Source organism: Meles meles, chromosome 7 (assembly GCF_922984935.1).
Source record: "Meles meles chromosome 7, mMelMel3.1 paternal haplotype, whole genome shotgun sequence".
NCBI lineage: Eukaryota > Metazoa > Chordata > Mammalia > Carnivora > Mustelidae > Meles > Meles meles.
Window position 1 is genome coordinate 87012392 of NC_060072.1, and position 25376 is coordinate 87037767.

The following is a 25376-nucleotide window of genomic DNA, read 5'->3' on the forward strand; positions in this document are numbered from 1 at the left end:
AGATACTGCTACCAGTCCTCTAAAATCAGTTTTCCCTTCCAGCACAGTCAAAAAGATCGGGAGGCAGACCACTGCTGAGAATAAGAGCGGTATTTCCTAGCTTCCGGGAAAGCTGGGAGGGCCATGTGACTAAGTTCTGGCCAATAGGGTGCAAGCATAAGTATCACGTGGCATATTGCTCCCTTCTTCCTTAAGGCATAGCTGGCCAGAGCGCAGTTCCTCCTCTTCTTTGTTCCTTCCTCCAGACTGTTGTCTGATGCTCACGTGCTGCCGGCCCCGTACCCTGGGGATCACGGAGTAGTAAGCTGGAAGATGCTGCCCTACTAGCTGTGGACTGCCTACTATTGGAATTGTAAAATTAGTATTAATAATTGTAATTTTTTAGAGTAGTTTCAGGTTCATGGCAAATTGAGTAGAAAGTATAGAGCGTTCATGTACACCTCCTGGCTTAATCAGCTCAGGCTACCATCACAAAATTCTATAGACTGGGTGCCTTAAACTCTACAGGTTCAGAGGTGAAAAGTCCAAGTTCAAGGTGCCGTCCTGATTGGTTTCTGATTGGGGTTCTTTTCCTGGATTGTAGACAGCTACCTTCTCAGTGCGTCCTCACATGGAGGTGGTGGAGAGCAAGTTATTTGGTGTCTCTTCTTACAAGGGCCCTAATGCCTTCATGAGGACCCCACCCTTATGACTTCATGTAAACCTAATAATTTCCCAAAGACTCCACCTCATGGGGCGCCTGGGTGGTTCAGTCCTTAAGTATCTGCCTTTGGCTCAGGTCATGACCCCAGGGTCCTGGGATGGAGCCCCGCATCAGGCTCCCTGCTCAGCCAGAAGCCTGCTTCTCCCTTTCCTACTCCCCCTGCTTGTGTTTCCTCTCTCACAGTCTCTCTCTCTCTGTCAAATAAATAAGTAAATAAAATCTTAAAAAACAAAACAAAGACCCCCATCTCCAAATAGCATCACATTGGGGCTAGGCCTTCAACATAGGAATTTGGCAGGGCAGGGGCATGGGGTACTGACACAATTCAGTCCACAGCACTCCCAGTCCACACACACACAACCCCACCATCGTCCTGTACCACAGCGTTCTACTGGATTTTTTTTTAAAGATTTTATTTATTTATTCATGGGAGGGAGAGAGAGGCAGAGGGAGAAGCAGGCTCCCCAGTGAGCAGGGAGCCTGATGCGGAACTCGATCCCAGGGCCCTGGGATCTTGACCTGAGCCGAAGGCAGACTTTTAACCATCTGAGCCACCCAGGTGCCCCTGGATTTTTAAGGAAAATATAAATAAGTAAATCTGTATCTCAGGTAAGCCACTGTTGAATGGGGTTTATGCTAACTGATCCAGCCATATGGAGAGGAGTCAGGAGAGGACATTGTGCAGGGCCTTAGAAGCCACAATACTCCCGGAAATCTGGTCAATTCTAACTGCAACTGCAAAGGACTCTTTAGAATGAGTGATGCTACCATATTTCTTTTTCTCAAGAAGAAATGGAATTGACAAATTATCACTATGGTTACTAGATTAAGGTCTCTCTAGTCCAAAAGATAATTTATACATTTTGTAGCACACAACAAAATTCTTTTTTAAAAAAAGATTTTATCTATTCTATTTACTCATTTGAGAGAGAGACAGAGCGCGCACAAACAGAGGGAGAGGCAGAGAGAGAAGCAGGCTCCCCGCTGAGCTGGGAGCCCAGCATAGGAATTGATACCAGGACCTAGAGATCATGACTTGAGCAGAAGGCAGACACAACCATCTGAGCCACCCAGGCACCCCCACAAAACAAAATTCTTACATCTCTTTGCTCAGAGTTGTATGCTTGCTACTTTATATTTTTTATTTTTTAAAAGATTTTATTTATTTGAGAGAGAGAGAAAAAAAAAAAACCACAAGCAAGGGGAGTGGCAGAGGGAGAAACAGGCTCCTGGTTGAGCAGGGAGCCCATGTGGGGCTTGCCCCCAAGACCCCGGGATCGTGATCTGAACCAACGGAGCCACCCAGGTGCCCCATATGCTTGTTACTTTAAAAGGTTGCTAAAAGGGGCGCCTGGGTGACTCAGTGGGTTAAGCCTCTACCTTCGGCTCAGGTCATGATCTCAGGGTCCTGGGATCAAGTCCCGCATCGGGCTCTCTGCTTGGCAGGGAGCCTGCTTCCCCTCCTCTCTCTGCCTGCCTTTCTACTTGTGATCTCTGTCTGTCAAATAAACAAACAAACAAACAAAAAATCTTAAAAAAAAAAAAAAAAAGGTTGTTGGAGGGATGCCTGGGTGGCTCAGTCAGGCGTCTGCCTTTGGCTCAGGTCAGGATCCCGGTCCTGGGATTGAGCCCCAAGTTGGGCTCTGCTCAGCGGGGAACCTGCTTCTCCCTGTGCCCCTCCCTCTGCTTGTGGTCTCTCCCTCTCTCTTAAATAAATAAATAAAATCTTTAAAAGAAAAAAGTTTGTTAGGAACTAGAAAATGCTTGCTTCTTGGGGCACCTGGGTGGCTCAGTGGGTTAAAGCCTCTGCCTTTGGCGCAGGTCATGATCTCAGTGTCCTGGGATTGAGCCCCAAATCGGGCTCTCTGCTCAGCAGGGAGCCTGCTTTCTCCTCTCTCTCTGCCTGCCTCTCTGACTACTTGTAATCTCTGTCTATCAAATAAATAAATAAAATCTTTTTTTAAAAATGCTTGCTTCTTAATACCTCAAATAAGAATAGAAAAACTGCAATAGGTTTTCATTGTTGTCAGTCATCTCTGCACTGGGAAAGATTCTATAAGGGGAATACTGATACCTTTCTTCTAGGTAACAGTTACCAGGCCACACCCACAGAACTTGACCATAAATGAACCTCTCTTTGCTACCTCTTTCAAGACAGATGAGTCTCAAATATTTGAAATGAGAAAATAAACCTCACCAGCAGAGAGTTAAAGAAAGCCCTCTAGGTTAGGTCTGATTATTAACTTCTGCGTATATGAATTTTAAAATGAAGGAACTATAGAAAAACCCTTTTTGGCTGATCTCTGTCTTTTTTATTGCTAAATTTTCCATCTCAATTCATTAATTGGATCTGGCAAAGAGAAGAGAGCCCACATTAATTTGGGAAGTTCCTAAGATATTTGTTAAAGTCAGTAGAAAAACTGAACATTTTAAAATAGGTAAATGGCATGGTTTTTCTTTTTTTTTAAGATTTTATTTATTTGACAGAGAGATCACAAATAGGCAGAGAGGCAGGCAGAGAGAGAGAGAAGAGGAAGCAGGCTCCCTGTCGAGCCAAGAGCCCAATGCAGGACTCAATCCCAGAATCCTGAGATCATGACCTGAGCCGAAGGCAGAGGCTTAACCCACGGAGCCACCCAGGCACCCAGTGACATGGTTTTTAAAGGCCAGTCTTGAACGCATGGTTTTCAGTATATTTAGATACAGAAATATAGATGTAAATGTGGCATGTTCATACGTGTGTGTGCATATAGTCTGTATTTCTGTGTGTGTAGCCTATATTCCCTAGCTCTGTTCACTGAGAGGAACTGGGACACCAATATCCTATTAACAATGAGCACAGTTGGTGTTCAGCTCTTCGTTTCATTTTGTTTCTTTTCTTTCTTTTTTTTGAAGATTTTATTTATTTATTTGTCAGAGAGAGAGAGAGCACAAACAGGGGGAGCTGCAGGCAGAGGGAGAGGGAGAAGCAAGCTCCCCAGTGAGCAGAGAGCCAGAGGCGGGGCTCAGTCCCAGGACCCCGGGATCATGGCCTGAGCCGAAAGCAGACACTTGACTGACTGAGCCACCCAGGCGCCCCTTTTTTCTTTTCATTGTTTTTAACAGGCTTTATTTTTTAGAGCATTTTTACGAGACCAGTGCTCTAACCCCTGAGCTACGGAGCCTCACCATTTTAGAGCATTTTTAGATTTATAGAAAAATTGCAGAGATGGCACCGAGGTTTCCAAATACTTTCCCTTTGGTACCCTAAGAGGGAAACAATTCCCTATATAGTTAACATTCTCTATTGGTGTGATACATTTATTGCAATTGGTGAACGAATGATACATTATTATTAACTAATGTCCAGAGTTTACATTGGGGATCATTTTCTGTGTTGGACAGTCCTATGGGTATTGCCAAATGCATAATGTCACATGTTCACTATTACAGTATCCTACAGATAGTTTCCCTTCGCCAAAAATTCTCTGTGCTCTGCCTATTTATCCTTCCCTCTCCCCTACCCCATGGCAACTTTCCTTCCTGCTAGCTCTTGCCTTTTGCAGAATATCATATAGTTGGAATCATATAGTATATAACCTTTTCGAGATTGGCTTCTTTCACTTAGCAATATGCATTTAAAATTCCTTTTGGTGGCATAATATCTCATTTCTTTTTATCACTAAATAATGTTCTGTTGTATGGTCACACCAGTTGTTTATCCATTCAGCTACTGAAAGACACCTTGGTTGCTTCCAAGTTTGGGCAATCATGAATATAGCTACGAAAAAAACCCATGTGTGGGTTGTTATGTGGACATAAGCTTTCAACTCATTTGGGTCAGCTCTTGGTTTCTAAATAACTTACTCCAATAAAAGGAACCAGAGCTCCTTGGAGAAATGGTTGATTCCAGAGCTGATGTAGGGAAAGTATAACTTGAGCCTGAAATGTGTTGCTATGCTAGAAAGAGAAGAAATGCTAAAATCTGATAAATGCTTAAAGGATGAAGGCAAGTTTACAGGACACAGAAGATGACTTGAAAGGGCCCTAGATGACCAGATCAGAGTCAACCTGAATGTAAAAACAAACAATATTAGTAACAGGGTACTAATCCACTGCATATAACAGGAAAGTATGAGTCCATACTGATGTACTTAAGTAAAGTGAAAGTTGGATGAGGAACAGAATATTTACATGATCTCAACATACTTCCCTCTGCAACACACACAAAATAAAAATTCCGAGGGGAATTTTTACAGCAGAGAAAGCTGGCATTACTTTAATGAAGTAATCAAAAGTACAGGACATATGGAGGTGGGCACCCCCTGGTAGGAGGCTCTAGAAAGAAAACAGCATCATTTCCATGATGGTCCTGCCCGAGATGCGTACCCTGAGTCTCGTCATGGGGGCACAGCAGACAAACCCAAACTGAGGGGCATTCTGCAAATAAAGGGCCTGTAATTCTTAAACACATCAAGGTCATGAAATTCAAGAATGAAGGACTGACTGTTCCAGATTGAACGAGACAACTCAGTGCAGCACCTGCTTCTGGGCTGAATCCTTTTGCTATAAAGGATATCACTTGGAAGACGCGAAACTGGGATGCCTGGCCGGCTCAGTCCGTTAAGCATCCGACTTTTGATTTCTACTCAGGTCATGGTCTCAGGGTGGTGAGATCTAAGCCCTGCATTAAGCCCTGCATCGAGCCCAGCCATCGGGCTCCATGCTCAGCCTGGAATCTGCTTGAGAGGTGCTCTCTCTGCTCCTCCCCCACCCCTTTAAATAAATAAATATTTATATAATATTTATTAACATTACATAATAAATAAATATTTATTTATTTATTTATTTTACACACACACACACACACACACACACACACACACAGAGACAGTGATCACAAGTAGGCAGAGAGGCAGGCAGAGGGAGAGAGGGAAGCAGGCTCCCTGCTGAGCAGAGAGCCCGATGCGGGGCTCGATCCCAGGACCCTGAGGCCATGACCTGAGCCGAAGGCAGAGGCTTAACCCACTGAGCCAGCCACCCAGGCACCCCTAAAATAAACAAATCTTTAAAAGAATAAAAAGGAGGGGCGCCTGGGTGGCTCAGTGGATTAAGCCGCTGCCTTCGGCTCGGGTCATGATCTCAGGGTCCTGGGATCGAGCCCCGCATCGGGCTCTCTGCTCTGCAGGGAGCCTGTTTCCTCCTCTGTCTCTGCCTCTCTCTCTGCCTGTCTCTCTGCCTACTTGTGATCTCTCTCTCTCTCTGTCAAATAAAAAAAAATCTTAAAAGAACAAAAAGGAGAAGAAGACTGGTGAAACTTAAATGGGGGTCTGAAGATTAGATGGAAAGAATTATCTATATTCTTTTCCTGATTTTGATGCTTGTTTTGTGATTGTGTAGGAGAATGTTCTTGTTAGCAGGAAATATACAGCAAAGCATTGGATGGAGATGGGGCAACATATGGGTAACTTACCCTTAAATAGTTGAGAAAAGGTTTTGTGTACAACCCATGCAAATTTTCTGTAAGTCTGAGATTGTTTCACCCAAAGAAGGTGAAAAAAGAGAAAAACTTTAGATGGTTGGGGCGCCTGGGTGGCTCAGTGGGTTAAGCCTCTGCCTTCGGCTCAGATCATGGTCCCAGGGTCCTGGGATAGAGTCCCGCATCGGGCTCTCTGCTAGCAGGGAGCCTGTTTCCTCCTCTCTCTGCCTGCCTCTCTGCCTACTTGTGATCTCTGTCTGTCAAATAAACAAATAAAATCTTAAAAAAAAAAAACTTTAGATGGTTTCCCACGTCAGGTTGCAGCGTTGCACCTGGCACCGCTACTGTGTTAATATGATGCTGGAAGTTTTGTAATGATGTAGCAATGATGTAAGAACAAAAATCAAACAAAACAAAGTAACAGGAAAACCCCAACAGGGTGTAAAGTTTGAAAGGGAATGTATGTAACTGTTTTCATTGGCAGAAGATATAATTATCTCTATATAAAACCCAAGAGAGTCCCCTTTCTCTGCGGAATCACCATGGCGGCTGGGACCCTGTACACATATCCTGAAAACTGGAGGGCCTTCAAGGCTCTCATTGCTGCTCCATACAGCAGGGCTCAGGTCCGCGTGCTCTCCACACCACCCCACTTCCACTTTGGCCAAACCAACCGCACCCCTGAATTTCTCCGGAAATTTCCTGCAGGCAAGGTTTCGGCATTTGAGGGTGACGATGGGTTTTGTGTGTTCGAGAGCAATGCCATTGCCTGCTATGTGAGCCATGAGGAGCTGCGGGGAAGTACTCCCGGGGCAGCAGCCCAGGTGGTGCAGTGGGTGAGCTTTGCTGATAGCGACATAGTGCCCCCAGCCAGTACCTGGGTCTTCGCCACCTTGGGCATCATGCACCACAACAAGCAGGCCACAGAGAATGCAAAGGAAGAAGTGAGGCGAATTCTGGGCCTACTGGATGCTCACTTGAAGACGCGGACTTTCCTGGAGGGCGAACGTGTGACACCGGCTGACATCACAGTTGTGTGCACCCTGTTGTGGCTCTATAAACAGGTCCTGGAGCCTTCCTTCCGCCAGGCCTTCCCCAATACCAACCGCTGGTTCCTCAGCTGCATTAACCAGCCCCAGTTCCGGGCTGTCTTGGGGGAGGTGAAACTCTGTGAGAAGATGGCCCAGTTTGATGCTAAAAAGTTTGCAGAGAGCCAGCCTAAAAAGGACACCCCACGGAAAGAGAAAGGTTCTCGGGAAGAGAAGCAGAAGCCCCAGGCTGAGCGGAAAGAGGAGGAAAAGGCTGCTGCCCCTGCTCCCGAGGAGGAGATGGATGAATGTGAACAGGCATTGGCTGCTGAGCCGAAGGCCAAGGACCCCTTCGCTCACCTGCCCAAGAGTACCTTTGTGTTGGATGAATTTAAGCGCAAGTACTCCAAGGAGGACACACTCTCTGTGGCGCTGACGTATTTTGGGGAGCACTTTGATAAGGATGGCTGGTCTCTGTGGTACGCTGAGTACCGCTTCCCTGAAGAGCTCACCCAGACCTTCATGAGTTGCAACCTCATCACTGGAATGTTCCAGCGGTTGGACAAACTGCAGAAGAATGCCTTTGCCAGTGTCATCCTCTTTGGAACCAACAACAGCAGATCCATTTCTGGAGTCTGGGTCTTCCGAGGCCAGGAGCTTGCCTTTCCGCTGAGTCCAGATTGGCAGGTGGACTACGAGTCATACACCTGGCGGAAACTGGATCCTGGCAGCGAGGAGACCCAGACGCTGGTTCGAGAGTACTTTTCCTGGGAGGGGACCTTCCAGCATGTGGGCAAAACCTTCAATCAGGGCAAGATCTTCAAGTGAACATCTCTTGCCGTCGCCTAGTTGCCTGTACCTGCCCTTCAGGGAGATGGGGGTCATTAAAGGAAACTGAACATTGAAAAAAAAAAAAAACAAAAACCCCAAGAGAATCAGTAGAAAGGCTAGGAAAACAGAAAAGAGTTCCTTACAATTACCAGATGGAAAAATCAATTATAGGACTGATAATCCTGGATGGCTCAGTCAGTGGAGCATTCAGCTCCTGATCTTGGGGTCCTGAGTTTGAGCCCCACATTTGGCATAGAGATTAATTATGAGAAAGAAAGAATAAAGAAGGAAAGAAGGAAAAAAAGAAAGAAGAAGGAAGGAAGGAAAGGAAGGAGAAAGAGAGAAAGGAAAGCAATTCTATTTGTCTGTAGGTAAAAGAAATATTTGCAATGTCTAAAGTGGACATGGGATTCATATGCAGAATATACAGTAAAATCTTATAAATCAACAAGAATAAGGACAGGAAAGCCAATAGGAAAAATGCACAGGGACGTGAGGAGGCACTTTAGAGAGAAAGAAGTTCTATTGGCTAACAAGAATAAAAAGTAACACTCAAACTCACTAGTAATCAGAAAAATACAGTTGAAAATAACCAAGAGTCTGGGGTGCCTGGTGGCTCAGTCAGTTAAGCCTCTGATTCTTTTTTTTTCTTAAGATTTTATTTATTTATTTGACAGAGATCACAAGTAGGCAGAGAGGCAGGCAGAGAGAGAGGGGGAAGCAGGGGGAAGCAGGCTCCCTGCCAAGCAGAGAGCCCGATGCGGGGCTCAATCCCAGGACCTGAGATCATGACCTGAGCTGAAGGCAGAGGTTTTAACCCACAGAGCCACCCAGGTGCCCCAAGCCTCTGATTCTTGATATCGGTTTAGGTCATGATCTCAGGGTTCTGAGATTAAGCCCCACGTCAGACTTGTTGCTGGGCATGGAGCCTGCTTAAGATTCTCTCTCTCCCTCTGCACCTACCCATTCCCTCCCTCTTAAAAAAAAAAAAAGAAAGAAAGAAAATAACAGAGAGTCCACTTAATACCCATTAGAATTGTAAAAATTAGAGCATTTTAGGGGTGCCTGGGTGGCTTAGTGGGTTAAGCCTCTGCCTTCAGCTCAGGTCATGATCCCAGGATCCTGGGATCGAGCCCTGCATCGGGCTCTCTACTCAGCAGGGAGCTTGCTTCTCAGCCCCCACCTGCCTCCCTGTCTACTTCTGATCTCTCTCTCTCTGTGTCAAATAAATAAATATTTTTTAAATGTTAGAACATTGTATAACATCAAGTGTTGGAAGGGGGAGAAGTGATAAGAACTTCAAGTAATAGTAAGAGTGTAAACAGCTACAAACCTGAAAAATAATCTAGCAGTATTCAGTGAAGTTAAGTTTGTATAAGCCTTCTGATCCAGAAACTGCGGTCCTGGATATATGTCCCAGAGAAATTATTGAACAGGTCCACAGGGGACCATTTAAGAAGAGGATTCTCTAGCATTGTTCATAGAAGTTGGGAATGGATAAGTCAAGTGTGAGGGATGCCTATCATGGAATGCTATGTGATTGTTGTAAGCAATGAGCTAGATTAAACACAGCAATAAAGATGGAGCCTAGAAACAGAGTTGGCTGAAAAAGAGTAAAACCAAAATCATACGGTAATGCCACTTACGCAAATTAAAAACAGTTGCCTTGAACAACTGTAGTAAGTTGAATAATGACCCCGTTTGAAAGATGTCTACGTCTTAATCCCCTGAGTCTGAGAGTGTTACCTTATATGACAAAAGGGATTTTGCAGATGTGGTTAAGGACCTTTAGACGGAAGGTTATCCTGGATTACACGGGTCACTCAATGTTATCACAAGGGTCCTCATAAGAGAGAAGCAAGAGATCACTACGGATAGTAGATGTGATGACAGAAGCAGAGGTTAGAGGGATGGAAGAAGAGGCCATAAGTTAAGGAATTCGGACAGCCCCTAGAAGCTGGAAAAGGCAAGAAATGGACTCTCTCCTGAAGCCTCCAGAAGGAACAGAGCTTGCCAGCACCTCGATTTTAGACTCTTGACCTCCCGACCCATAAGAGAATAAACTGGCATTGTTTGAAGCCACTTAACGTGCAGCAACTTGTTACAGCAGCAAGAGGAAACTGATGTGCAACCGTACCTGTTTTATAAGCACACACGCGTAGTCAAGAACTTCTCTCAATCACATTAGAGTGCTGTCCACAGGGCAGAGGAACAGGAGGGAAATAAGCGGTAAATGATGGAATAAACAAGAGAGGCGACTTGCGGCCCCCTGTACACAAGGTCTAGCAAAGACAGAAGGAGGTCACTCTGCTATGTAGAAAACAGGTTGGATGCGCTGATAGATATGACAGATATTCTGAATAGTGGCTCTGTTAAAGACTTCTCTGATATAAAAATCAGTCTCCCTTGTACCTGGATTCTGTGAAGGTGATGCCCTCAAGAGCAGACATAAATATGTTGGTCATTGAAAGTTATGTCCTCTTGGTAAATCATTCCATTTCTCTTATGAATTTGATTAATATGAGTCAGTCCCTAGGTCTACTCCGGATGGTCTGACAAACTCATGTTTCCAGGTTTGTGATGCTGAGGACCAGACCTGCATTGTGCTGACTGCCTTAAACCCATGTAAAATCACTATACAGCCAGCCTCCGTCTTGGTGCCTCCCCATCTTTCAGATTGGGTCTTATTCCTCCCTATATCCCAAACCCCTAGCAAAGGGCTTTACACACAGTAGGTGCACAATGCTTGTTACTAAGACCGATCCCTGTGGGTCTAGTGGCTAGAATCTGGCACATTCACAGTGCCTGTCCGTGGAAGGAGGTGACCTTCTTTCCCTCAACTCAGACCACCTTTCTAGTTTAATTTCCTTCTATTTCCTACATTCCATCTACCTGTAAGAGCTCACTATTCTCTGAATACTCCGTATTCTTTTTTTCTTTTTTTTTGGTCTTTGTTGAACAGCCTTCTCTCTTTTATTTTTTTTCTCTCTTTTAAAAGAAGACGTTCAAATAATACTTCTTGGAGGTCTTCCCTGTCACTCCATGCATTCATTTGATCAATTATTCATCCCTCCATTGACTCATTCAACAAATATTGAGCACTTTACAAGGCAGGCACTAAGCAAGGCATTGAAAATATGATGGCAAGCGAAAAATAAAAGGTCACCACCTTCATGGACGTCTAGCAGGGGGACGGAGCTTAAAAAACACAATATATTATGTTCACATTGATGAATAATCAATTACCAACTGAGATGCATGCTCTAAGGAAACAAACACTATTCTCTGAGAGCACAGAACCAAGGAATCTTTTTTAAAATTGGGGCGGGTTATGAGTAGAGGGGTTAAGGAAGGCCTCTAAAGGAAGTAACAGTGAATATCAGTTTGGAGGCATGAATAGGCAAAGTGGAAGCCACAAACGCACTCCAGACAGACTGGAGGGAGCGTGAGGAGTTTGAGGAATTGAAAGAGGCCATGAAGTTGGAAAGCAGAGAATAAGATGAGGAGTGTGAGTGAGGAACAGTCAAGGCATAGTGGTAACAAGATCAGATTTGCCATTTTGGAAAAATTACTCTAGCTGCTATATGGTGAATGTGTTGGGGGGCGGCAAGAGAAAATGGAGGGTGAGAGACTCTTGCAATCCTGTAGATGAGAGTAGAGTGGATTAGTGTGGTGGTAATGAAGAGGGGAAAAGCAAACGAATTGCAAAGAATGAAAACTAAGTAGGAGTGAATGAGAGATTGTAAGGGGAGGAAAAGTGGGGTTTGAGAACAACTCCTGGTTCTTGACTAGCAGAATCCACTTTAGTCAAGTAGAAAATCTACCAGTCCTGTGCACTTGAAGCCATAGCCCATTTTCCCAACGTCCATTAGAGGTCACCACTGCATTGTAACCAGGGTATTCTAGGTTCCCTCAGTTTCACACCCCTGCCTGCGGGTAACAGGCTGGTGACCCTCCTCTCCCCAGTCCTCCAGGCCTGTGGTGTTGAGTTCCAGTGACACTGGTTTGAGTCCCGTTTCTTATCTTTGAAATGGAGACCACACCTCAACGGGTTGCGAGGCTCCTGTGAGAAAAGGATGGTTGGTTTGTTTAAAATTTGTTTACCTAGAGACAGGCCAGGTGAGGCGGGAGGGTGAGGAAAGGGAGGAGAGAGGATCTCAAGAGGACTCGCCACTGAGTGCAGAGCCCCACGTGCGGCTAGATCTCACAACGCTAAGATCGAGACCTGAGCCAAAATCAAGAGTCGGAGGTTTAACCCAAGTGCCCCAAAGATGGTTTATTTTTATTATCGTTAGGCTCAGTTCTATTCCTTCCAGCCCTCTCTGTCCGTTTGGAGGCGCTTTCTCCTTCCAGGCACAAAGGCAGAAGACGCTTCCTATACGGGTCTGGCCGCTCTCGGGTCAGAGCCCGGACTGGAGATCCGACCAGCCTCCAACACCGTTAGCTTCTTTCAGGAGCGCTAACCCCTCCCGCAAAGCCGCGAGAACGACGCTTCTCCTTTCGTTCTCCAGACCTCGCGAGAGTAGGCAGCGCCCGTTGTGGGAAGGACTCGGAGCGCCACGCCTTCCCCGGCCTCCGAACGCCCGCCTCCTTTCTCTTTTTCCCGCCTCCCACCCCGCGCTCCGCTCTTGGATTGGCTAGCTCAGTTGGGTCAGTTTTTTCCGGGCCAGAAAGCGGCTCGACAACTAGCCCCGCCTTCTGGCCCCGCCTCCGAAGCCTGTGGATTGGACTGCTCAGCCAGGTGTCACGCGCCTCCGCGGGAGCGCAAAGAGCCAATCAGGCGCTAGGCGTATTTTACAAACTGGGGAAGTATCTGCAGCTGAAGTCAAGAAAAAGCGAATCCGGTGGGGGGTGAGCCAGAGTGGTTCAGAGGAAGGTGCGGCGTGGAAATCTTGGACGGACTGGGGGGCTGCGGGGCTCATAGGGAGGAGAGGCCGCTCGGGGTCCTGGAGCGAGAGAATAGGATCGGGGTGCCTGGAGGGAACGGCTTCCTGGAGCGGCCTTGGAAGCATCAGGTTTTTCTGGGCACATGGGTTTGGGCGGAGGTGGGAGCTTCAGGAATGTCAGAACTGGTGCTCCGAACTGGCTGACCTTTGATCTCAGGTCCTGCTTTTCTTCCCATCTCAGCTGTAGCAGTCATGACCACCCTCCAGGCTACGAAGGATCCTGTCCTCAGGGGTGTATCCCCTACCCCTAGCAAGATTCCCGTACGCTCTCAGAGACGCCCGCCTCTCCCCACAGTCAAACCCTGCGCCCTGGACCAGGAGAACCAAGATCCAAAGGTAAGAGGGGCCTGGTGGGTGAAGACAGTACCTGCAAGGAGACATCACATACCACCAATGCACCCCAGAGCTGAGCCCCCGCTTTTTGTCTTCCCCTCCCCCAGAGATTGGTGCAGAAGCCCAACCTCGACTCAGCATGCCCCAGGCCGAAAGTCACACATCAAACAGAGAAATCAGAGAGATCGGTGGGGAGCACTCAGCTCCGGAACCCCTTGGAGGAACTGAGGCCTAGCCCTGGGGGACAAAATGCAGGGCCTAGGCACCCTCCCCAGACAGGTACCTGTTGGAGTTTTGAAAACACACAGTCTCCTTACCTGGGCATGGGGGAATGGGGTGGGTGCAGTCTGCTTGGGAGCTTTCCACTACCAAGGTCTCCTGCATACTGTAAGCACAGTCTTGAACCCTGCTCCTGGACATGTCTATACTCACAGAAGCGCCCCCCCCCCCTTCTAAAGCCTTTTCCAGCTCCCTCAGTCACAATCAATTGCCCTGTGCGCTAATACTTTGCAGTTCTTCTTTTATAGCATGTCATATTTTGACTTGAGCCAGTCACCTCTCTAGAGTGTGATGGTAACTTCTTGAGGCTGGGGGCTTTCTCATTCATCTCTGAGCCCCAGTGCCTGGAAAGTGTCTTACCTCAATTAAAGTTCGGGGTGCCTGGGTGGCTCAGTGGGTTAAAGCCTCTGCCTTCGACTCAGGTCATGATCCCAGGGTCCTCTGATCGAGCCCAGCATCGGGCTTTCTGCTCAGCGGGGAGCCTGCTTCCTCCTCTCTCTGCCTGCCTCTCTGCCTACTTGTGATCTCTGTCAAATAAATAAATAAAATCTTGAAAAAAATAAAATAAAGTTCTATGAACTTCCGTGAGCCGAGTTCAATAATATGAGTCTCTTTAGCTCACTCTTGCTCCTCATGGTGACTACGTGGCAGTCCCAGGTCCCCTTAGCCTTCCTCCTCTTCTCACCTTTCCTTCTCCTCTTCTCTTGCAGAGGCTCCAGGGACTGTAGAGTTTGTGGCCGACCCCGCAGCCCTGGCCACCATCCTGTCAGGTGAGGGGGTGAAAAGCTGTCGCCTGGGGCGCCAGCCCAGTCTGGCTCAGAGAGTCCTGATTCGAGGGAGCCAGGGAGGCATCACCCGTAGGGGCCAGGTAATGTGACAGGATATGAGGAAATCAGGCCGGTGTGGACGGAGGAGGGAGTCCTGAGCCTGTGCTGATGGCCTCATTTGTGGTGTCAGGGTGCCCGCGCCTCTGCATATTTAGCCCCTAGAACCCCTGCCCACCGACTGGACCCTGCCAGGGCTTCCTGCTTCTCGAGGCTGGAGGGACCAGGACCCCGTGGCCGGACCTTATGTTCTCAGAGGCTAGAGGCCCTGGTGAGTGCTTATGAGGGGCTGGGATCCTCGGTGCTTCTGTGAGCTCCTCCCTGGGGCCAAGCTGGCCCTGAAGAGGGAAGATACTTCCTGACGAGCCAGAGTGGTTGTGGAAGCTGATGGGGCTGGTGGTGAGGCCTGAAGATTTGGGGCCCATGTCTGACTCTGTTCTTTTCTCTTGCTGCCGTGGGTTAGATTCCACCTTCAGGACCTTCCTTTCACCCCTCTGCTCACCCCAGTTTCCAGGAGCTAAGAAGAATGACAGGTGGCGGCAGCCGGTGAGGAGAGAATCATTTGGAAAAGAATGATCCAATGTCTGATACAGGGGTCCCTCAGAGCTAGAGATTTCCTGTAGCTTTAAGACTTCCCAACAGCAAGGAGAGGAAGGGGGAAACCTGTGACTGCCCAGGGTGAATCCTTAGAAGAGGCCTCCATATGACATCAGTTTTTTTCAGGTTGTGGGGGGAAGAAGGAATAGAAATGAGAAATGCTGTCTGTTTTGTTTTTTGGCTAGAGCATAGACTATGGCAATAAACGGGACTTGGGTTTGATTCCTGACTCTCAGCACTTACTAGAGTAAGCTCGCCTTACCTCCCCCCCAAGCTTGTTTCTTTAATCTGTCAAATGAGGTTAACATTTGTATCATTAGAGGTTGTTGTGCAAAGACTTAAATGAGATGACGTTTGTAAAGCACTTAGCAAAGTGCCCAGCTCACACTTGGTACTCAGTGACTGCTAGCTGCTGTCCTTATTGTCGTCAGGACTTCAGTGAGCCAGACCTCAGGATTGCTCCTGGAGACCCCAGTCCCGCCTGGTGAGTGTGTCTGGCCACACGGAGAAAAGAGGGGCAAGATGGGCTGCCTAAGTTGGAGAAAGCTCAGTGGGTGGGGAGGGGGCTCGAGGGGAAGGCCACATCAGGAGGAGCCACCAAGGAAGGGACCTTAATAATAGGCCAGATGTTGCCCAGTTACACTTGTGTCAAAGGAGGTGGTCCCCACTTCAACCCTTTCTCTGCCACTTCCTATAAGATTTACCTTTCACTCACTGTTCTGTCCTCAGCCCTAAGAGCCACCATCACACCCCTAGCCTACTTGGGGTGTTCAGATTAGTAAGTGATTACTGAGATGTTGCTAGGCTCCAAGGGGTGCTAGGCGGGTCCCACTAACAGTACAGTGGGGGCTGTCAAGCTGACTTACCCTCTTTGGAGGTTCCAAAACCCAGCCATTGGTGTGTGTGCCAGCACTACAGCAAACTTCCTTTTCTCCTCCTAGCTCCCTCTCTCCCTGAAGAAGAACATGAAGTTGTTACTTGCTCAGATGAAGGAGGAGGGGGCCCCCTAGGTCTGGCCCAGCGGGTACCATTAAGAGAGATAACCCACACCAGGGTGAGATGAGATCCTTCTGGGATGGGGGGAGGCAGGGGAGATGTTCGGGAGGAATTCTCTGGCATTGGCCAGCACTGAGGATTGTGGGTGGGGGTTGGGCTGTAAATTGAGTCTGCCCCACGGGCCCAAGGCCTCTCTAGAGTAGGTCTAGTCTCTGCTTACCAGTGTCTGGAGCCTGGGGCTGAGAGGTCACAGTCTGGCATATATTTGTGTCCCACAGCAGATCAGTGCTGAGAGCGAGGCAGATCTGACATTTATTGACTCCACAAGTGTTTGTTGACCACTTACTATGTGCCAAGCAGTACTCTAGGTTCTGGATACACGGTAGCAAATAAGTTCACATTCTAGAAAGGGGAGACCAAAAAAAAAAAAAAAAGGAAAGAAAGAAAGAAAAGTAAAATATATAGCCTGTCAAGTGGTGATGAGTGAAAACAAAGTAGACACTGAAGGGGGTATGAAAGTAGGGGAGGGGTATAGCAATTTCATATAGATTGGTCAGGGAAATCTAATTGAGAAGATGACATTTCAGTGAAAACCCAAAAGGAGATGGGGAAGTGAACCATGCAGATATCTGGGGGAAGAATGTTCCAGGCCAGTTGAACTGCAGATGCAAAGGCCCTGAAGCGGGAATGTGCCTCGTGTGTTTGAGGATCAGCAGAAAGGAGACTCCAGCCAGGCTGAAGCAGAATAAGGAGGACAACAGGAAGTGAAGTTAGGGTGATAGCAAGATCAGATTGGGTAAGGATTTAGAAATCGGTGTGAGGCCTCGGCTTTTCCTTGGAATGAGTGGAAAGCCATGGGGAGGGGTGATGAACAAGGGAGAGACAGGATTTGATTAGTTCTTTTTCTTTTTTTTTTTTAAGATTTTATTTATTTACTTGACAGAGAGAGAGAGATCGCAAGTAGGCAGAGAGGCAGGCAGAGAGAGGGGAGAAGCAGGCTTCCCGGTAAGCAGAGAGCCCGATGCAGGGCTCAGTCCCAGGACCCTGAGACCATGACCTGAGCGAAAGGCAGAGGCCTAACCCACTGAGCCACCCAGGCGCCCCAGGATTTGATTAGTTCTTAAAAGAATCCCACTGGCAATGAGGAGACATGGGAAGGCAGAGGGGGAGCGATCACTCTTCGACCTTGTTCCTCCCCACAGGACAACAGTGCCTCCCACCTGATATCCTCCCCTGGCCGAGTGGTGCCACCGTCCATCACCCACCCATCACCCTTTGGACGGGCTCAGCGCATACCCTCTCCTGGCCCCTCAGCTCCAGTTTGTATCCACCACTCCAGGGGGTGGGGGGCTTGCTGGGCAAGGGAAGAACATTCTGGCTGGGATCCCTGCCAGGTCTAGCTCTTGCTCCTGCTCAGCCATCCTCCTCTCTCCCCAGCCCTCGTATTCGGTTTTGCGGCGCCTTGCCATCCGTCCCAAAACCCAGTTCACACCCATCCGAGCGGCCCCCAGGGTTCAGCAGGTAAGAGGGAGCAGGGGAGGTAGCTGACCTAGGCCAGGGCGGGAGAGGAAGGGAATGGATGGAAACAGGGGAGAGTTACAATGTCCCTCTTCTGTTCCAGGCCCAGGGTTTGAGTGGCCTGTCCCCTCAGTTATGCCCTGAAGAGCCTGCCCTGCCCTGGGTACGTATCTGAAGGCTTTCCATGCTGGGATGCCAGCAGTCTGAGGCAGGCAGGCTCCCCAGAGAAGCTACCAACTCTCCAACACTCCATGCTCCTTGGCTGTGCCTCCTTCTCTAAGTTTAGGGCTTCTTGACTAACCTGAACCCTTCCTGGTGTGGGGTGGGGAGGGAGGCAGACTGATCTCCTTCCTGCCCCAGACCGGCTTCCTCACACAGCCCCTCTCCTTCCCTGTGCCAGGAGCAGATTGCAGTCCGGTTATTTGACCAGGAGAGTTGTACAAGGGTGCAGGAGGGGCCTGGGAAACCCCCTGTGGCAGTTTCTGACCCTAGTACACCCGCCACACTCCAGGAGCTGAAGATGCAGGTGGGTGTGCGTGTGGGCCTGATGCCTGCCTGGCAGTGACAGAGGATGGGAACAGGACAGTGTGGGCGGAGACGAACCCACACCTTGACATCCCCCTGAGGGCTCTTCTCCTCCCCACAGCGCATCAGTATCCTGCAGGAGTTGTTGCGACAAGAGGTGGAAGGGCTGGCTGGGGGCAAGTGTGCCCCCCTTAATGGAGGTTCCTCTCTGGAAATGGTTGAACTTCAGCCCCTTCTGGCTGAGATTTCTAGAACCCGGAATGCCCCAGAGCAGAATTCAGGGGCCTTACACCTTCCTGGACTGTTTCAGCACCCTGGGCTACCAGAGCCCCGCGCTCCAGAGGAGTGTGGGGAAGCTCAGCCCTGCCCAGGAGCAAAGCCAGAGGCAGCTCAGCCCTGCCTTCCAGCAGAGCCAGGGTCCCCAGAGTCCAGCCATAGCAGGGAGCCTGGGATACCAGAACCCTCTGTCCAGGAACAGCCTGTGGTATCAGAGCCCTGCCCTCCAGTAGAGCCCGGACACCTGCAGGCCGACTCCCATAGGCACACTGGACTCCTAGAGCCCTCCCCTAGGATAGAGCCTGGGGCATCCGAGGTCTGCTTCCCGGAACCGAGAAGTCCGGAGTCCAGCCCACAGCCCTGCCACAGCCAGTGGGCTCCAGAGACCACCACCCTGATCTTCTCCTCTCAACACCCACTTTGTGCCAGCCCCCCTATTCACTCACTCCAGTCTCTGAGACCCCCAACAGACCAGGCAGGTAAGGAGTTGGTCAGAAGGGATTCTGAACAAAGGAGGTCCTCATCTCTCACTGGAGGCAGGGCCCCTACCTTGCACTGGGTGGTCGCATGCTTTCCTCCAGCTCCCCTAGCCCAGCCTAGCACTCCTTGGGAAGGAAGGGAGGAATTGCCCCTCAAGCTCTGTGCTCCTAATTGGCTTGGCCCCTCCGGGAGGGTGGGGGGGGCGCAGATAGTGGGAAAGGGCCTTAGATGGTGGGAATAGAGGACTCCAGAGCCTGCCCTGAAGTCTCTTTGGCCCTTGGCCCTCAGGTCCCAGCAGTCTCGCCCCTCGAACCCTGGCCCTGAGGCAGCGCCTTAAAGCATGTCTGACCGCCATCCACTGCTTCCATGAGGCCCGCCTGGATGATGAATGTGCCTTCTACACCAGCCGAGCCCCGCCCTCAGGACCCTCCCGGGTCTGCACCAACCCTGTGGCCACATTACTTGAATGGCAGGATGCCCTGGTGAGCCCTCCAACCACAGCCAGGCTGTGCCTGCACAGCATGCCTGGAAAATGGGGTGGTGCGGGTGCTGGGGAGAGAGGGAGTGGGGGGGGCAGCCTCTGCTCCTTTGGGGAGGGCAGTGGGGAAGGGTTGGCTACAGTTCAAGGATGGCTGCTGGGCTGTGACAGCCTTCTCTCTCCCCAGTGTTTTATTCCAGTTGGTTCTGCTGCCCCACAGGACTCTCTGTCATGATGCATCCACCTCCTGCCCTGCCTTGCTCCTTGCTCCTTTTAGCCCTTATTTATTGTCCACCCCATGAGACTGGGAGCCCATACCCTTTATTCTTCAATAAAGTTTCTTAATTGTCGGAGTGTCTGTTTCCCGCTGGATCCATCTAGGCCAGCTACAGCTATTGTTTTCCAGTTGCCCACACGGTGGCAGTGTCCTCCAGCTTAGAGGCGGGCCCTGGGCTCTCAGGATCCCCCAGGCTCCCTCACCTGGAACCCGTCCTAAAGAGGCAACCCACTCCCGCCCACCTCACCCCTGCGCAAGCTGTAGGAGTGCGTGTAGGCAAATCTGGACCTTTCCGGACCTGCTCTTCTTGCTTTTTGAGATCAGTGCCCCTCTCGGGAGCCATCAGCAGCTCCTTCCTGCCCTAGAGCGCCTCTTCTTACAGCTCCCCCTGCATCAGGCAAAAAGCAGAAGCACCAGACCCATATCTCTGGAACCCCCCCTTGTTAGTGTCATTCTGGCTGGTGTCTCCCTACAATAGGAGGCCTCAAAGCTCTCCGGAAGCTTATGTGCCTCCCTTTCCATATCAGAGTAGAAGCCCTGGGCTACTCTCCTCCTCTCTTCCCCCAGAGACAGGACTTGCCAGGAATAAGTAAACCTTTGCCTCTGGCAGAGAGTGGTAGGCCCAGAGTCCTTGACAGCAGTGAGGGAAAGGGTCAGCCATTCTCCCCCACTCTGGGCACTAAGTTAAGAAGCACACACATTCTCCAACTTCACTTTATTGGGCGAGGCAACAGCAGCTGTAGCCCCAGGGCCTAGGCAGGATGGGCGGGAAATGGGGACTGTACAGAATGAGTTATAAATGCTAGGAAAGAATTCACTGGTTCCTCCAGTTCACAGGAAGGCTGCTAGGCCGGAGCCTGGAGCCTGAAAATGGAGATGAAGGGAGGAGAGGATGGCGAGAGAAAGTTGTGACAGGGGACAAGCGCCAACCAAACGTTTCCTCTCCTCCCACCTAGATGGGCTCCTGTTTCTGCTCTCCATCCCCGTGCACACAGGGCCGCCCCCCGAATGCCAGGGCTTCCTTTCTGCTTGTAGCTCCGTGTGGTAAAGCTGTTCCCCAGACCCCGAAGTAGAGACGGTCTCGACCTCCGCCTTTCACAGGCACGCACTGACCCCGGGGGGCCCTTCCGGAGCCTCTCTGCTCCTCAGCACGGCCTCCTCTCCCCAGCCACTTCAACCCCCGGGAGCGTGGAGGGTCCGCCCCGCCGCCAGGCTCTCAAAGGAAGGGGTGGCACCTGGGGTGGGGTCGGCTGGAGGTGGGTGAAGAGGGGAACGGAGGCGAAGGGCGAGCGGGGGCGCGGGGGATGGGGCCCTGCTCAGTCCGGGTAGATGATGAAGCCGGAGAAGGTGCTGTACTTGTTGGTGTTGCCGCCGTGCACCTTCCCGCCGTCCAGCTTGATGAAGACTTCGTCACCCACATCCAGGTGCAGGATGACACTGTTGCTGGCGTAGTCGTAGTTCTGGTCTGCGTCCTGAGCGATGGCGCTGGCCCGGACCTGGGGTGGGGGTGGGGGTGCGGGGAGAACACAACAAGCCGCTCAGCCCCTGTGCGGAGCCGGGTGGCGTGAAGCATTGGGCGGAGTAGGTGCACTGGGCCGGCGAAGGCTGGGCGAGGGGAGCGGGCGGCAGGGGCTGGGGTGGAGAGGGAGCGCGCGGGAGACCGCTGAGCTTCTCAGGCACTGCCACTCCCCAGCTGTGCGACTCGACAAGTTTCACACCTTCTCTGGTCCTCAGTTTGAACTAGAAGGTGGGAGGTCATAATAGAGCCGACCTTATAAGGCTGTTAGGATTAAGTGAGTTAGTGCATAAGAAGTGAGTTAGAACAGCGCTTTGCACCTAGAAAACGCTCTATAGGGTTTGCTATTATTAGCATTTAAACAATAAAATAGCCTGTAGGGTAATTGCTAAGATTCTGAACCCGCTCTGACCTCCTGAAGTTTTGTTTCCTTCCTTCAGTGATAGGGCACAGGTGCGTCTGTAGCCTGGGAGCGAGGGTGCGAGCCATGGGACGGTGCAATGATGCGTTTTCGCCTCTGCGTGCCCTTTCCCCTTCTGGCACCCACTGGCGCCAGGACATGGGGGTCGCCTTCCGCCCCAACAGGTAACCTCTTCTTCCCTCTGGCCTCGCTGCTGGTCGCCTTGGGCCGCCAGCCCCTTCCCCAGCCCCCCTCTTCGTGTCCCGCAGGGGCTGGTTATTAACTCATTAATTATTCATCATTATTCTAATCACTATTTACCGTCCCCAGGGCCGCAGCGCCCGCACCGCGGAATACAGAGTGGGAGCCGCGCGGCCCCCGCCCCCCTCTGAAACCGGCACACTCTAGATAGACAGTCGCCCCCTCCTCCTGCTCACAGATACCCTGCATAGACCACACACATCTACTCAAGGCCCCATGCAGATAGACACTGCTCCATTCTCCCACCCCGCACCCACAGACACACTCCCTTACACACAAATGGCTGTCACTCCCATGCAGGCACACATACCGTCTCTCTTTCCTTGGGTCCCTGGGGCATCCCTGCTGGGAGGAGACCCCAATGCAATGCCTACTAGTCCTGGAGCGGCAGGGTGCTGCAGCTGGAGCAGGACTGGGGTCCAGACCTCCAGGACCAGCAGGCCTGATGCGCCATGGTCCACATCTGGCGCACAGGGCATTCAGAGGTCACCGCTTAGCCCCAGTCTTACCCCCTGCGGCTTGTGGGGCCCAGGTGCCTTGCCCAACCCCCACTCCACGGCCTCTCGTTCCCTCTCTGCATGTCCCAGTCCTCCCGATGAGTCCTTGGAGCTATTCTTCCAAGTCAAGGTGGCAGTGACTCCAACTCTGACCACAGGGGCAGAAGCAGCAGAACCTGGAGGCCAGAGGTTGCCAGGGAAGATGTGGGGCCTACAGAACCAGCCCAGGGTCCAAAGCTTCTGTTTTATCTGTTCTTTGCCTCTTTCCCCTTCCAAATCCCTTTCATCATGCTGCCCAGCTGGCCGGTGAACTGACACACGATTTCCACCTCTGCCTACTGACTCAGTATTAGCTAAGGGTAAGGCCAGCTCTAGAATGGTCTGAGGCCCTGGGTGAGTGTCGTCTTTCTTTTTTGCCTTTTACTCGAAAATACAAGCTGAATGCCCCCAAAGGAGAACAGTTGCCCACTACCCATTGCCAGAGACCTGGATTCCATGCTAATTCAAAAGAGCCAGACTCCAAGTAATTCATCCATCCTGAGGCTGGGAAACCCAAAAGCCAGAAAGGCTACCTCAGAAGAGAGGGTGGCCCAAGACAGGGCGAGAACAGACGCTAACTGACAGGGTGAGACACCAAAGAAGTTTTGGTGTAGGGTTGCCTGTAGTTGGAGAGTGAGGATAGCAGCTGCAGAGACATTAAGCTTTGAGTCCTAAGTTCCGAGTCTGACACCATTCCTAACGCTCTGTGAGACCCTGGGCAGGTCATTTCCTTTCTCTGGCCCCAATTCCTCTTTGGCTAAATGAAACAATTTGTATTTCTTGGCAGCCTGGCGTTTTTGGACTCGGTGACGCTGTTGGGGGAAGGGTTCGTATGCAGCCCTCAGGTGGAATGAGTGCAGGGAGATTTAGAAAGCTGCCGGGTCTGCTCTGGGCCTGGGTGGGAGAGGGGCACCTCACCTGTCCATTCTTCATCAGGTCGGCCCACATGCTGGTGCCGTCACCGCCGCGCATGAGCACATGGTAAGCGAAGAAGTAGACACCTGGCATGGGGCAGGTGAACTTGCCGCTGGCCGCCTCGTAAGCATTCCCCACATTGGTGACCACGTCGTCGAAGCGCAACACCTCGTAACCTTCGTGTGGCCGCCGCAGACCCGCGTAGAAGGCGATGCGAGGCACGTAGCCGGCAGGGGGCGCCACCCCGCCAGGGCCTGGGCCGGGAGGACCCGGTGGACCTGGCCTGCCCGGCTCTCCTGGAGGCCCTCTGGGGCCTGGGGGTCCCGGGGGCCCTCGCAGACCTGCCTTCCCGCGCCGGCCCACCTCTCCCTTGGCGCCCGGAGGGAAGGGGGGCACAGAGGCGGGCGCGCCGTCGGGTCCAGGGCCTTGCGGCCCGTGTGGGTCGCACACCATGCGGCAGCGACCCAGCATCTCATAGTGAGCCGGCCCTCGGGAGCTGTGCACCAGCAGCGGAATGGCCACCAGCAGCAGCAGCACCATGGCCACCCCGACGGCCGCGCCTGCCACCCGCTTGCGGCGGCTCAGCCGCGACGCGGCCAGGGCCAGCAGATCCTCCTCACTCTTGGGCGCAATGGCGGCGGAGGCCCGGGGCTCTCCGCGGGCCCCGGAGGCGGTGGCCGGGCTCAGGCCTGGGTCGGGACCCCCCCGACGGCTGCGCCCGGCCCCCCCGCCCCTGCGGGCTCCCGCCTCAGCGGTGCCGTTCCCCAAACCTTCCGTCAAGGCGGAGGTCCCCCCCGTGGGTTGGGCGAGGGGGATCCCGACGGTTCAAAACCCGTGGTCCTCTATTACCCTCCCGTTCAGCCTAACGTTCCCGGGCGCCTGAAATCAGCGGCTTCTCGGACGGCCAGTTTCTTACAGATCTAGGATGCCTGCTCTCCGGACAGCTGTTTTCTCAAGGATGGCGGCGCCTAGGTCCCCGGCTACCCAGACGGATCGCTCCTGGCCGGAGCCAGGGACTACTCTCCGTGCTCTGGACGTCCCGGGCTCGGCGCTGCGGGTGGCGCCCACCGGACTCGACCTCCTCGTAGGTTTGCGCTCTGGCTCTTGACGAGCACTGACGCACCTTTCTACCCCAGCCGCGGCCCCAGCCCCTGCTTGAGCCCTGGACCCGCGTTTCTCTCCAGCTGGAGCTCTCCCTATCTGCGTCCCTAACCTTCCTCCCCTACCTCCCGGGGCGGCAGTGCGGGTGGTGTGAGCCGCTGCGCGGCGGGAGCCTCTATAAGCGGCCCGGGGCGGAGCGACCCCTGGCGCCCAGAGTGGGAAGCGCGGGGGCGGGGCAGGCAGAGGCCCCCATCCGCGTCCCCCCAGCTTCTCAGTTCCTGCCTGTTCTGAGCCGATTCTGCAGGAATTCACTGCCCCCACCCTATCCTTACTTTCACCCCACCCTGAGTTTGGTATTCCCAGAGCCGGGAGGAAGCCAGAAATAGATATGGGATAAAAAGGGGTCGACATACACACACAGAAAGAAGACAGACAGAGGTGGATTCCAGAGCTAAAAAGCACCCCCCAAAGAAAGGCCCACAAACAGGAAGGGTGATAAAAGATTGAAATTCACCACCCCAAGCCCCTCAGTACCTTGACCCAATAACACATGGTAAAGGCTTCAACAAGTACATGTTGGCCTGACCTGGAAAAGGCAAATTTCCAGCCACCCCTACCCTCGACCCCCAGTGTTGGGGGGCACAGAGCAACGAAGAGGGTGAAGGAACGAGAGGGAAAAACAGATCAGGCTTGAGGAGTGAGCAGGAAACCGACAGGAAAGCAGAGAAGAAGCGACAGAGAAATCAAAGAGACAGAAAGCCAGATAGAGACGAAGAGACAGAGACAGAGCTTCGAAAAGAGACTAACTGACAGGCCCAAAGGGGGTGAGGGAGAGACAGAGACAGAGAGAGAGAGAGAGACAAGAGCGGAGACAGGTTGACAGATCGAGAGAGAAATGTAAATGGCGCGCTGCAGAGAGACACCCAGGTCCGTGTTCGGACTCCAATGTGACATATCAACTGTGGGGAAGATGCGGGGGCGGGGCGGTTCTTCCAACAGAGTGGTAGGCTCGGGTCTGTGCGATGTGACACTGTGCTGGCAAGTGTGGGCCAGGCCATGGTACCCTGGCCTTGTGTGTTTCTGGGTGAGTGGGTCTGT

The 25376-nt window shown here is 51.5% G+C and overlaps 3 protein-coding genes across 6 annotated transcripts; 2 read left to right on the forward strand and 1 right to left on the reverse strand.

The window, feature by feature from the left end:
- Window positions 1–6681: 6681 nt before the first annotated feature.
- Window positions 6682–8107, forward strand: LOC123946796 (elongation factor 1-gamma-like). Its single transcript, XM_046012548.1, has one exon. The coding sequence runs from the start codon at window positions 6704–6706 to the stop codon at window positions 8015–8017; it is 1314 nt and encodes a 437-aa protein (XP_045868504.1). The 5' UTR covers window positions 6682–6703; the 3' UTR covers window positions 8018–8107.
- Window positions 8108–12844: 4737 nt separating this feature from the next.
- On the forward strand, window positions 12845–19616 carry LOC123945839 (trophinin associated protein). Of its 4 annotated transcripts, none has more exons than XM_046010779.1 (15): window positions 12845–12871; window positions 13148–13302; window positions 13407–13578; window positions 14289–14446; window positions 14536–14673; window positions 14866–14948; window positions 15431–15483; window positions 15941–16053; window positions 17198–17314; window positions 17433–17516; window positions 17617–17676; window positions 17914–18039; window positions 18160–18793; window positions 19083–19276; window positions 19460–19616. In XM_046010779.1, the coding sequence occupies exons 2-15, from the start codon at window positions 13159–13161 to the stop codon at window positions 19505–19507; spliced, it is 2124 nt and encodes a 707-aa protein (XP_045866735.1). In that variant the 5' UTR covers window positions 12845–12871; window positions 13148–13158; the 3' UTR covers window positions 19508–19616. The 4 variants fall into 4 exon arrangements, with proteins under 4 accessions (XP_045866735.1, XP_045866733.1, XP_045866732.1 ...); XM_046010777.1 differs by having other exon boundaries at window positions 12846–12896; XM_046010776.1 differs by lacking the exon at window positions 12845–12871 and adding an exon at window positions 12899–13035.
- A 684-nt stretch (window positions 19617–20300) lies between these two features.
- C1QL4 (complement C1q like 4) lies at window positions 20301–24346 on the reverse strand. The gene is made up of 2 exons (XM_046013089.1): window positions 23181–24346; window positions 20301–21045 (listed from the first exon to the last, which is right to left on the reverse strand). The coding sequence occupies exons 1-2, from the start codon at window positions 23715–23717 to the stop codon at window positions 20866–20868; spliced, it is 717 nt and encodes a 238-aa protein (XP_045869045.1). The 5' UTR covers window positions 23718–24346; the 3' UTR covers window positions 20301–20865.
- Window positions 24347–25376: the final 1030 nt, after the last annotated feature.

Coding starts and splice junctions, on each gene's coding strand:
- LOC123946796 (XM_046012548.1), top strand. CDS start 6,704: ATGGCGGCTGGGACCCTGTACACATATCCTGAAAACTGGAGGGCCTTC.
- LOC123945839 (XM_046010779.1), top strand. CDS start 13,159: ATGACCACCCTCCAGGCTACGAAGGATCCTGTCCTCAGGGGTGTATCC. Junction 14,949..15,430: donor ATGACAGGTGGCGGCAGCCG/GTGAGGAGAGAA, acceptor TATTGTCGTCAG/GACTTCAGTGAGCCAGACCT. Junction 15,484..15,940: donor GGAGACCCCAGTCCCGCCTG/GTGAGTGTGTCT, acceptor TTCTCCTCCTAG/CTCCCTCTCTCCCTGAAGAA.
- C1QL4 (XM_046013089.1), bottom strand. CDS start 23,717: ATGGTGCTGCTGCTGCTGGTGGCCATTCCGCTGCTGGTGCACAGCTCC. Junction 21,046..23,180: donor ACCTGATGAAGAATGGACAG/GTGAGGTGCCCC, acceptor CCCCCACCCCAG/GTCCGGGCCAGCGCCATCGC.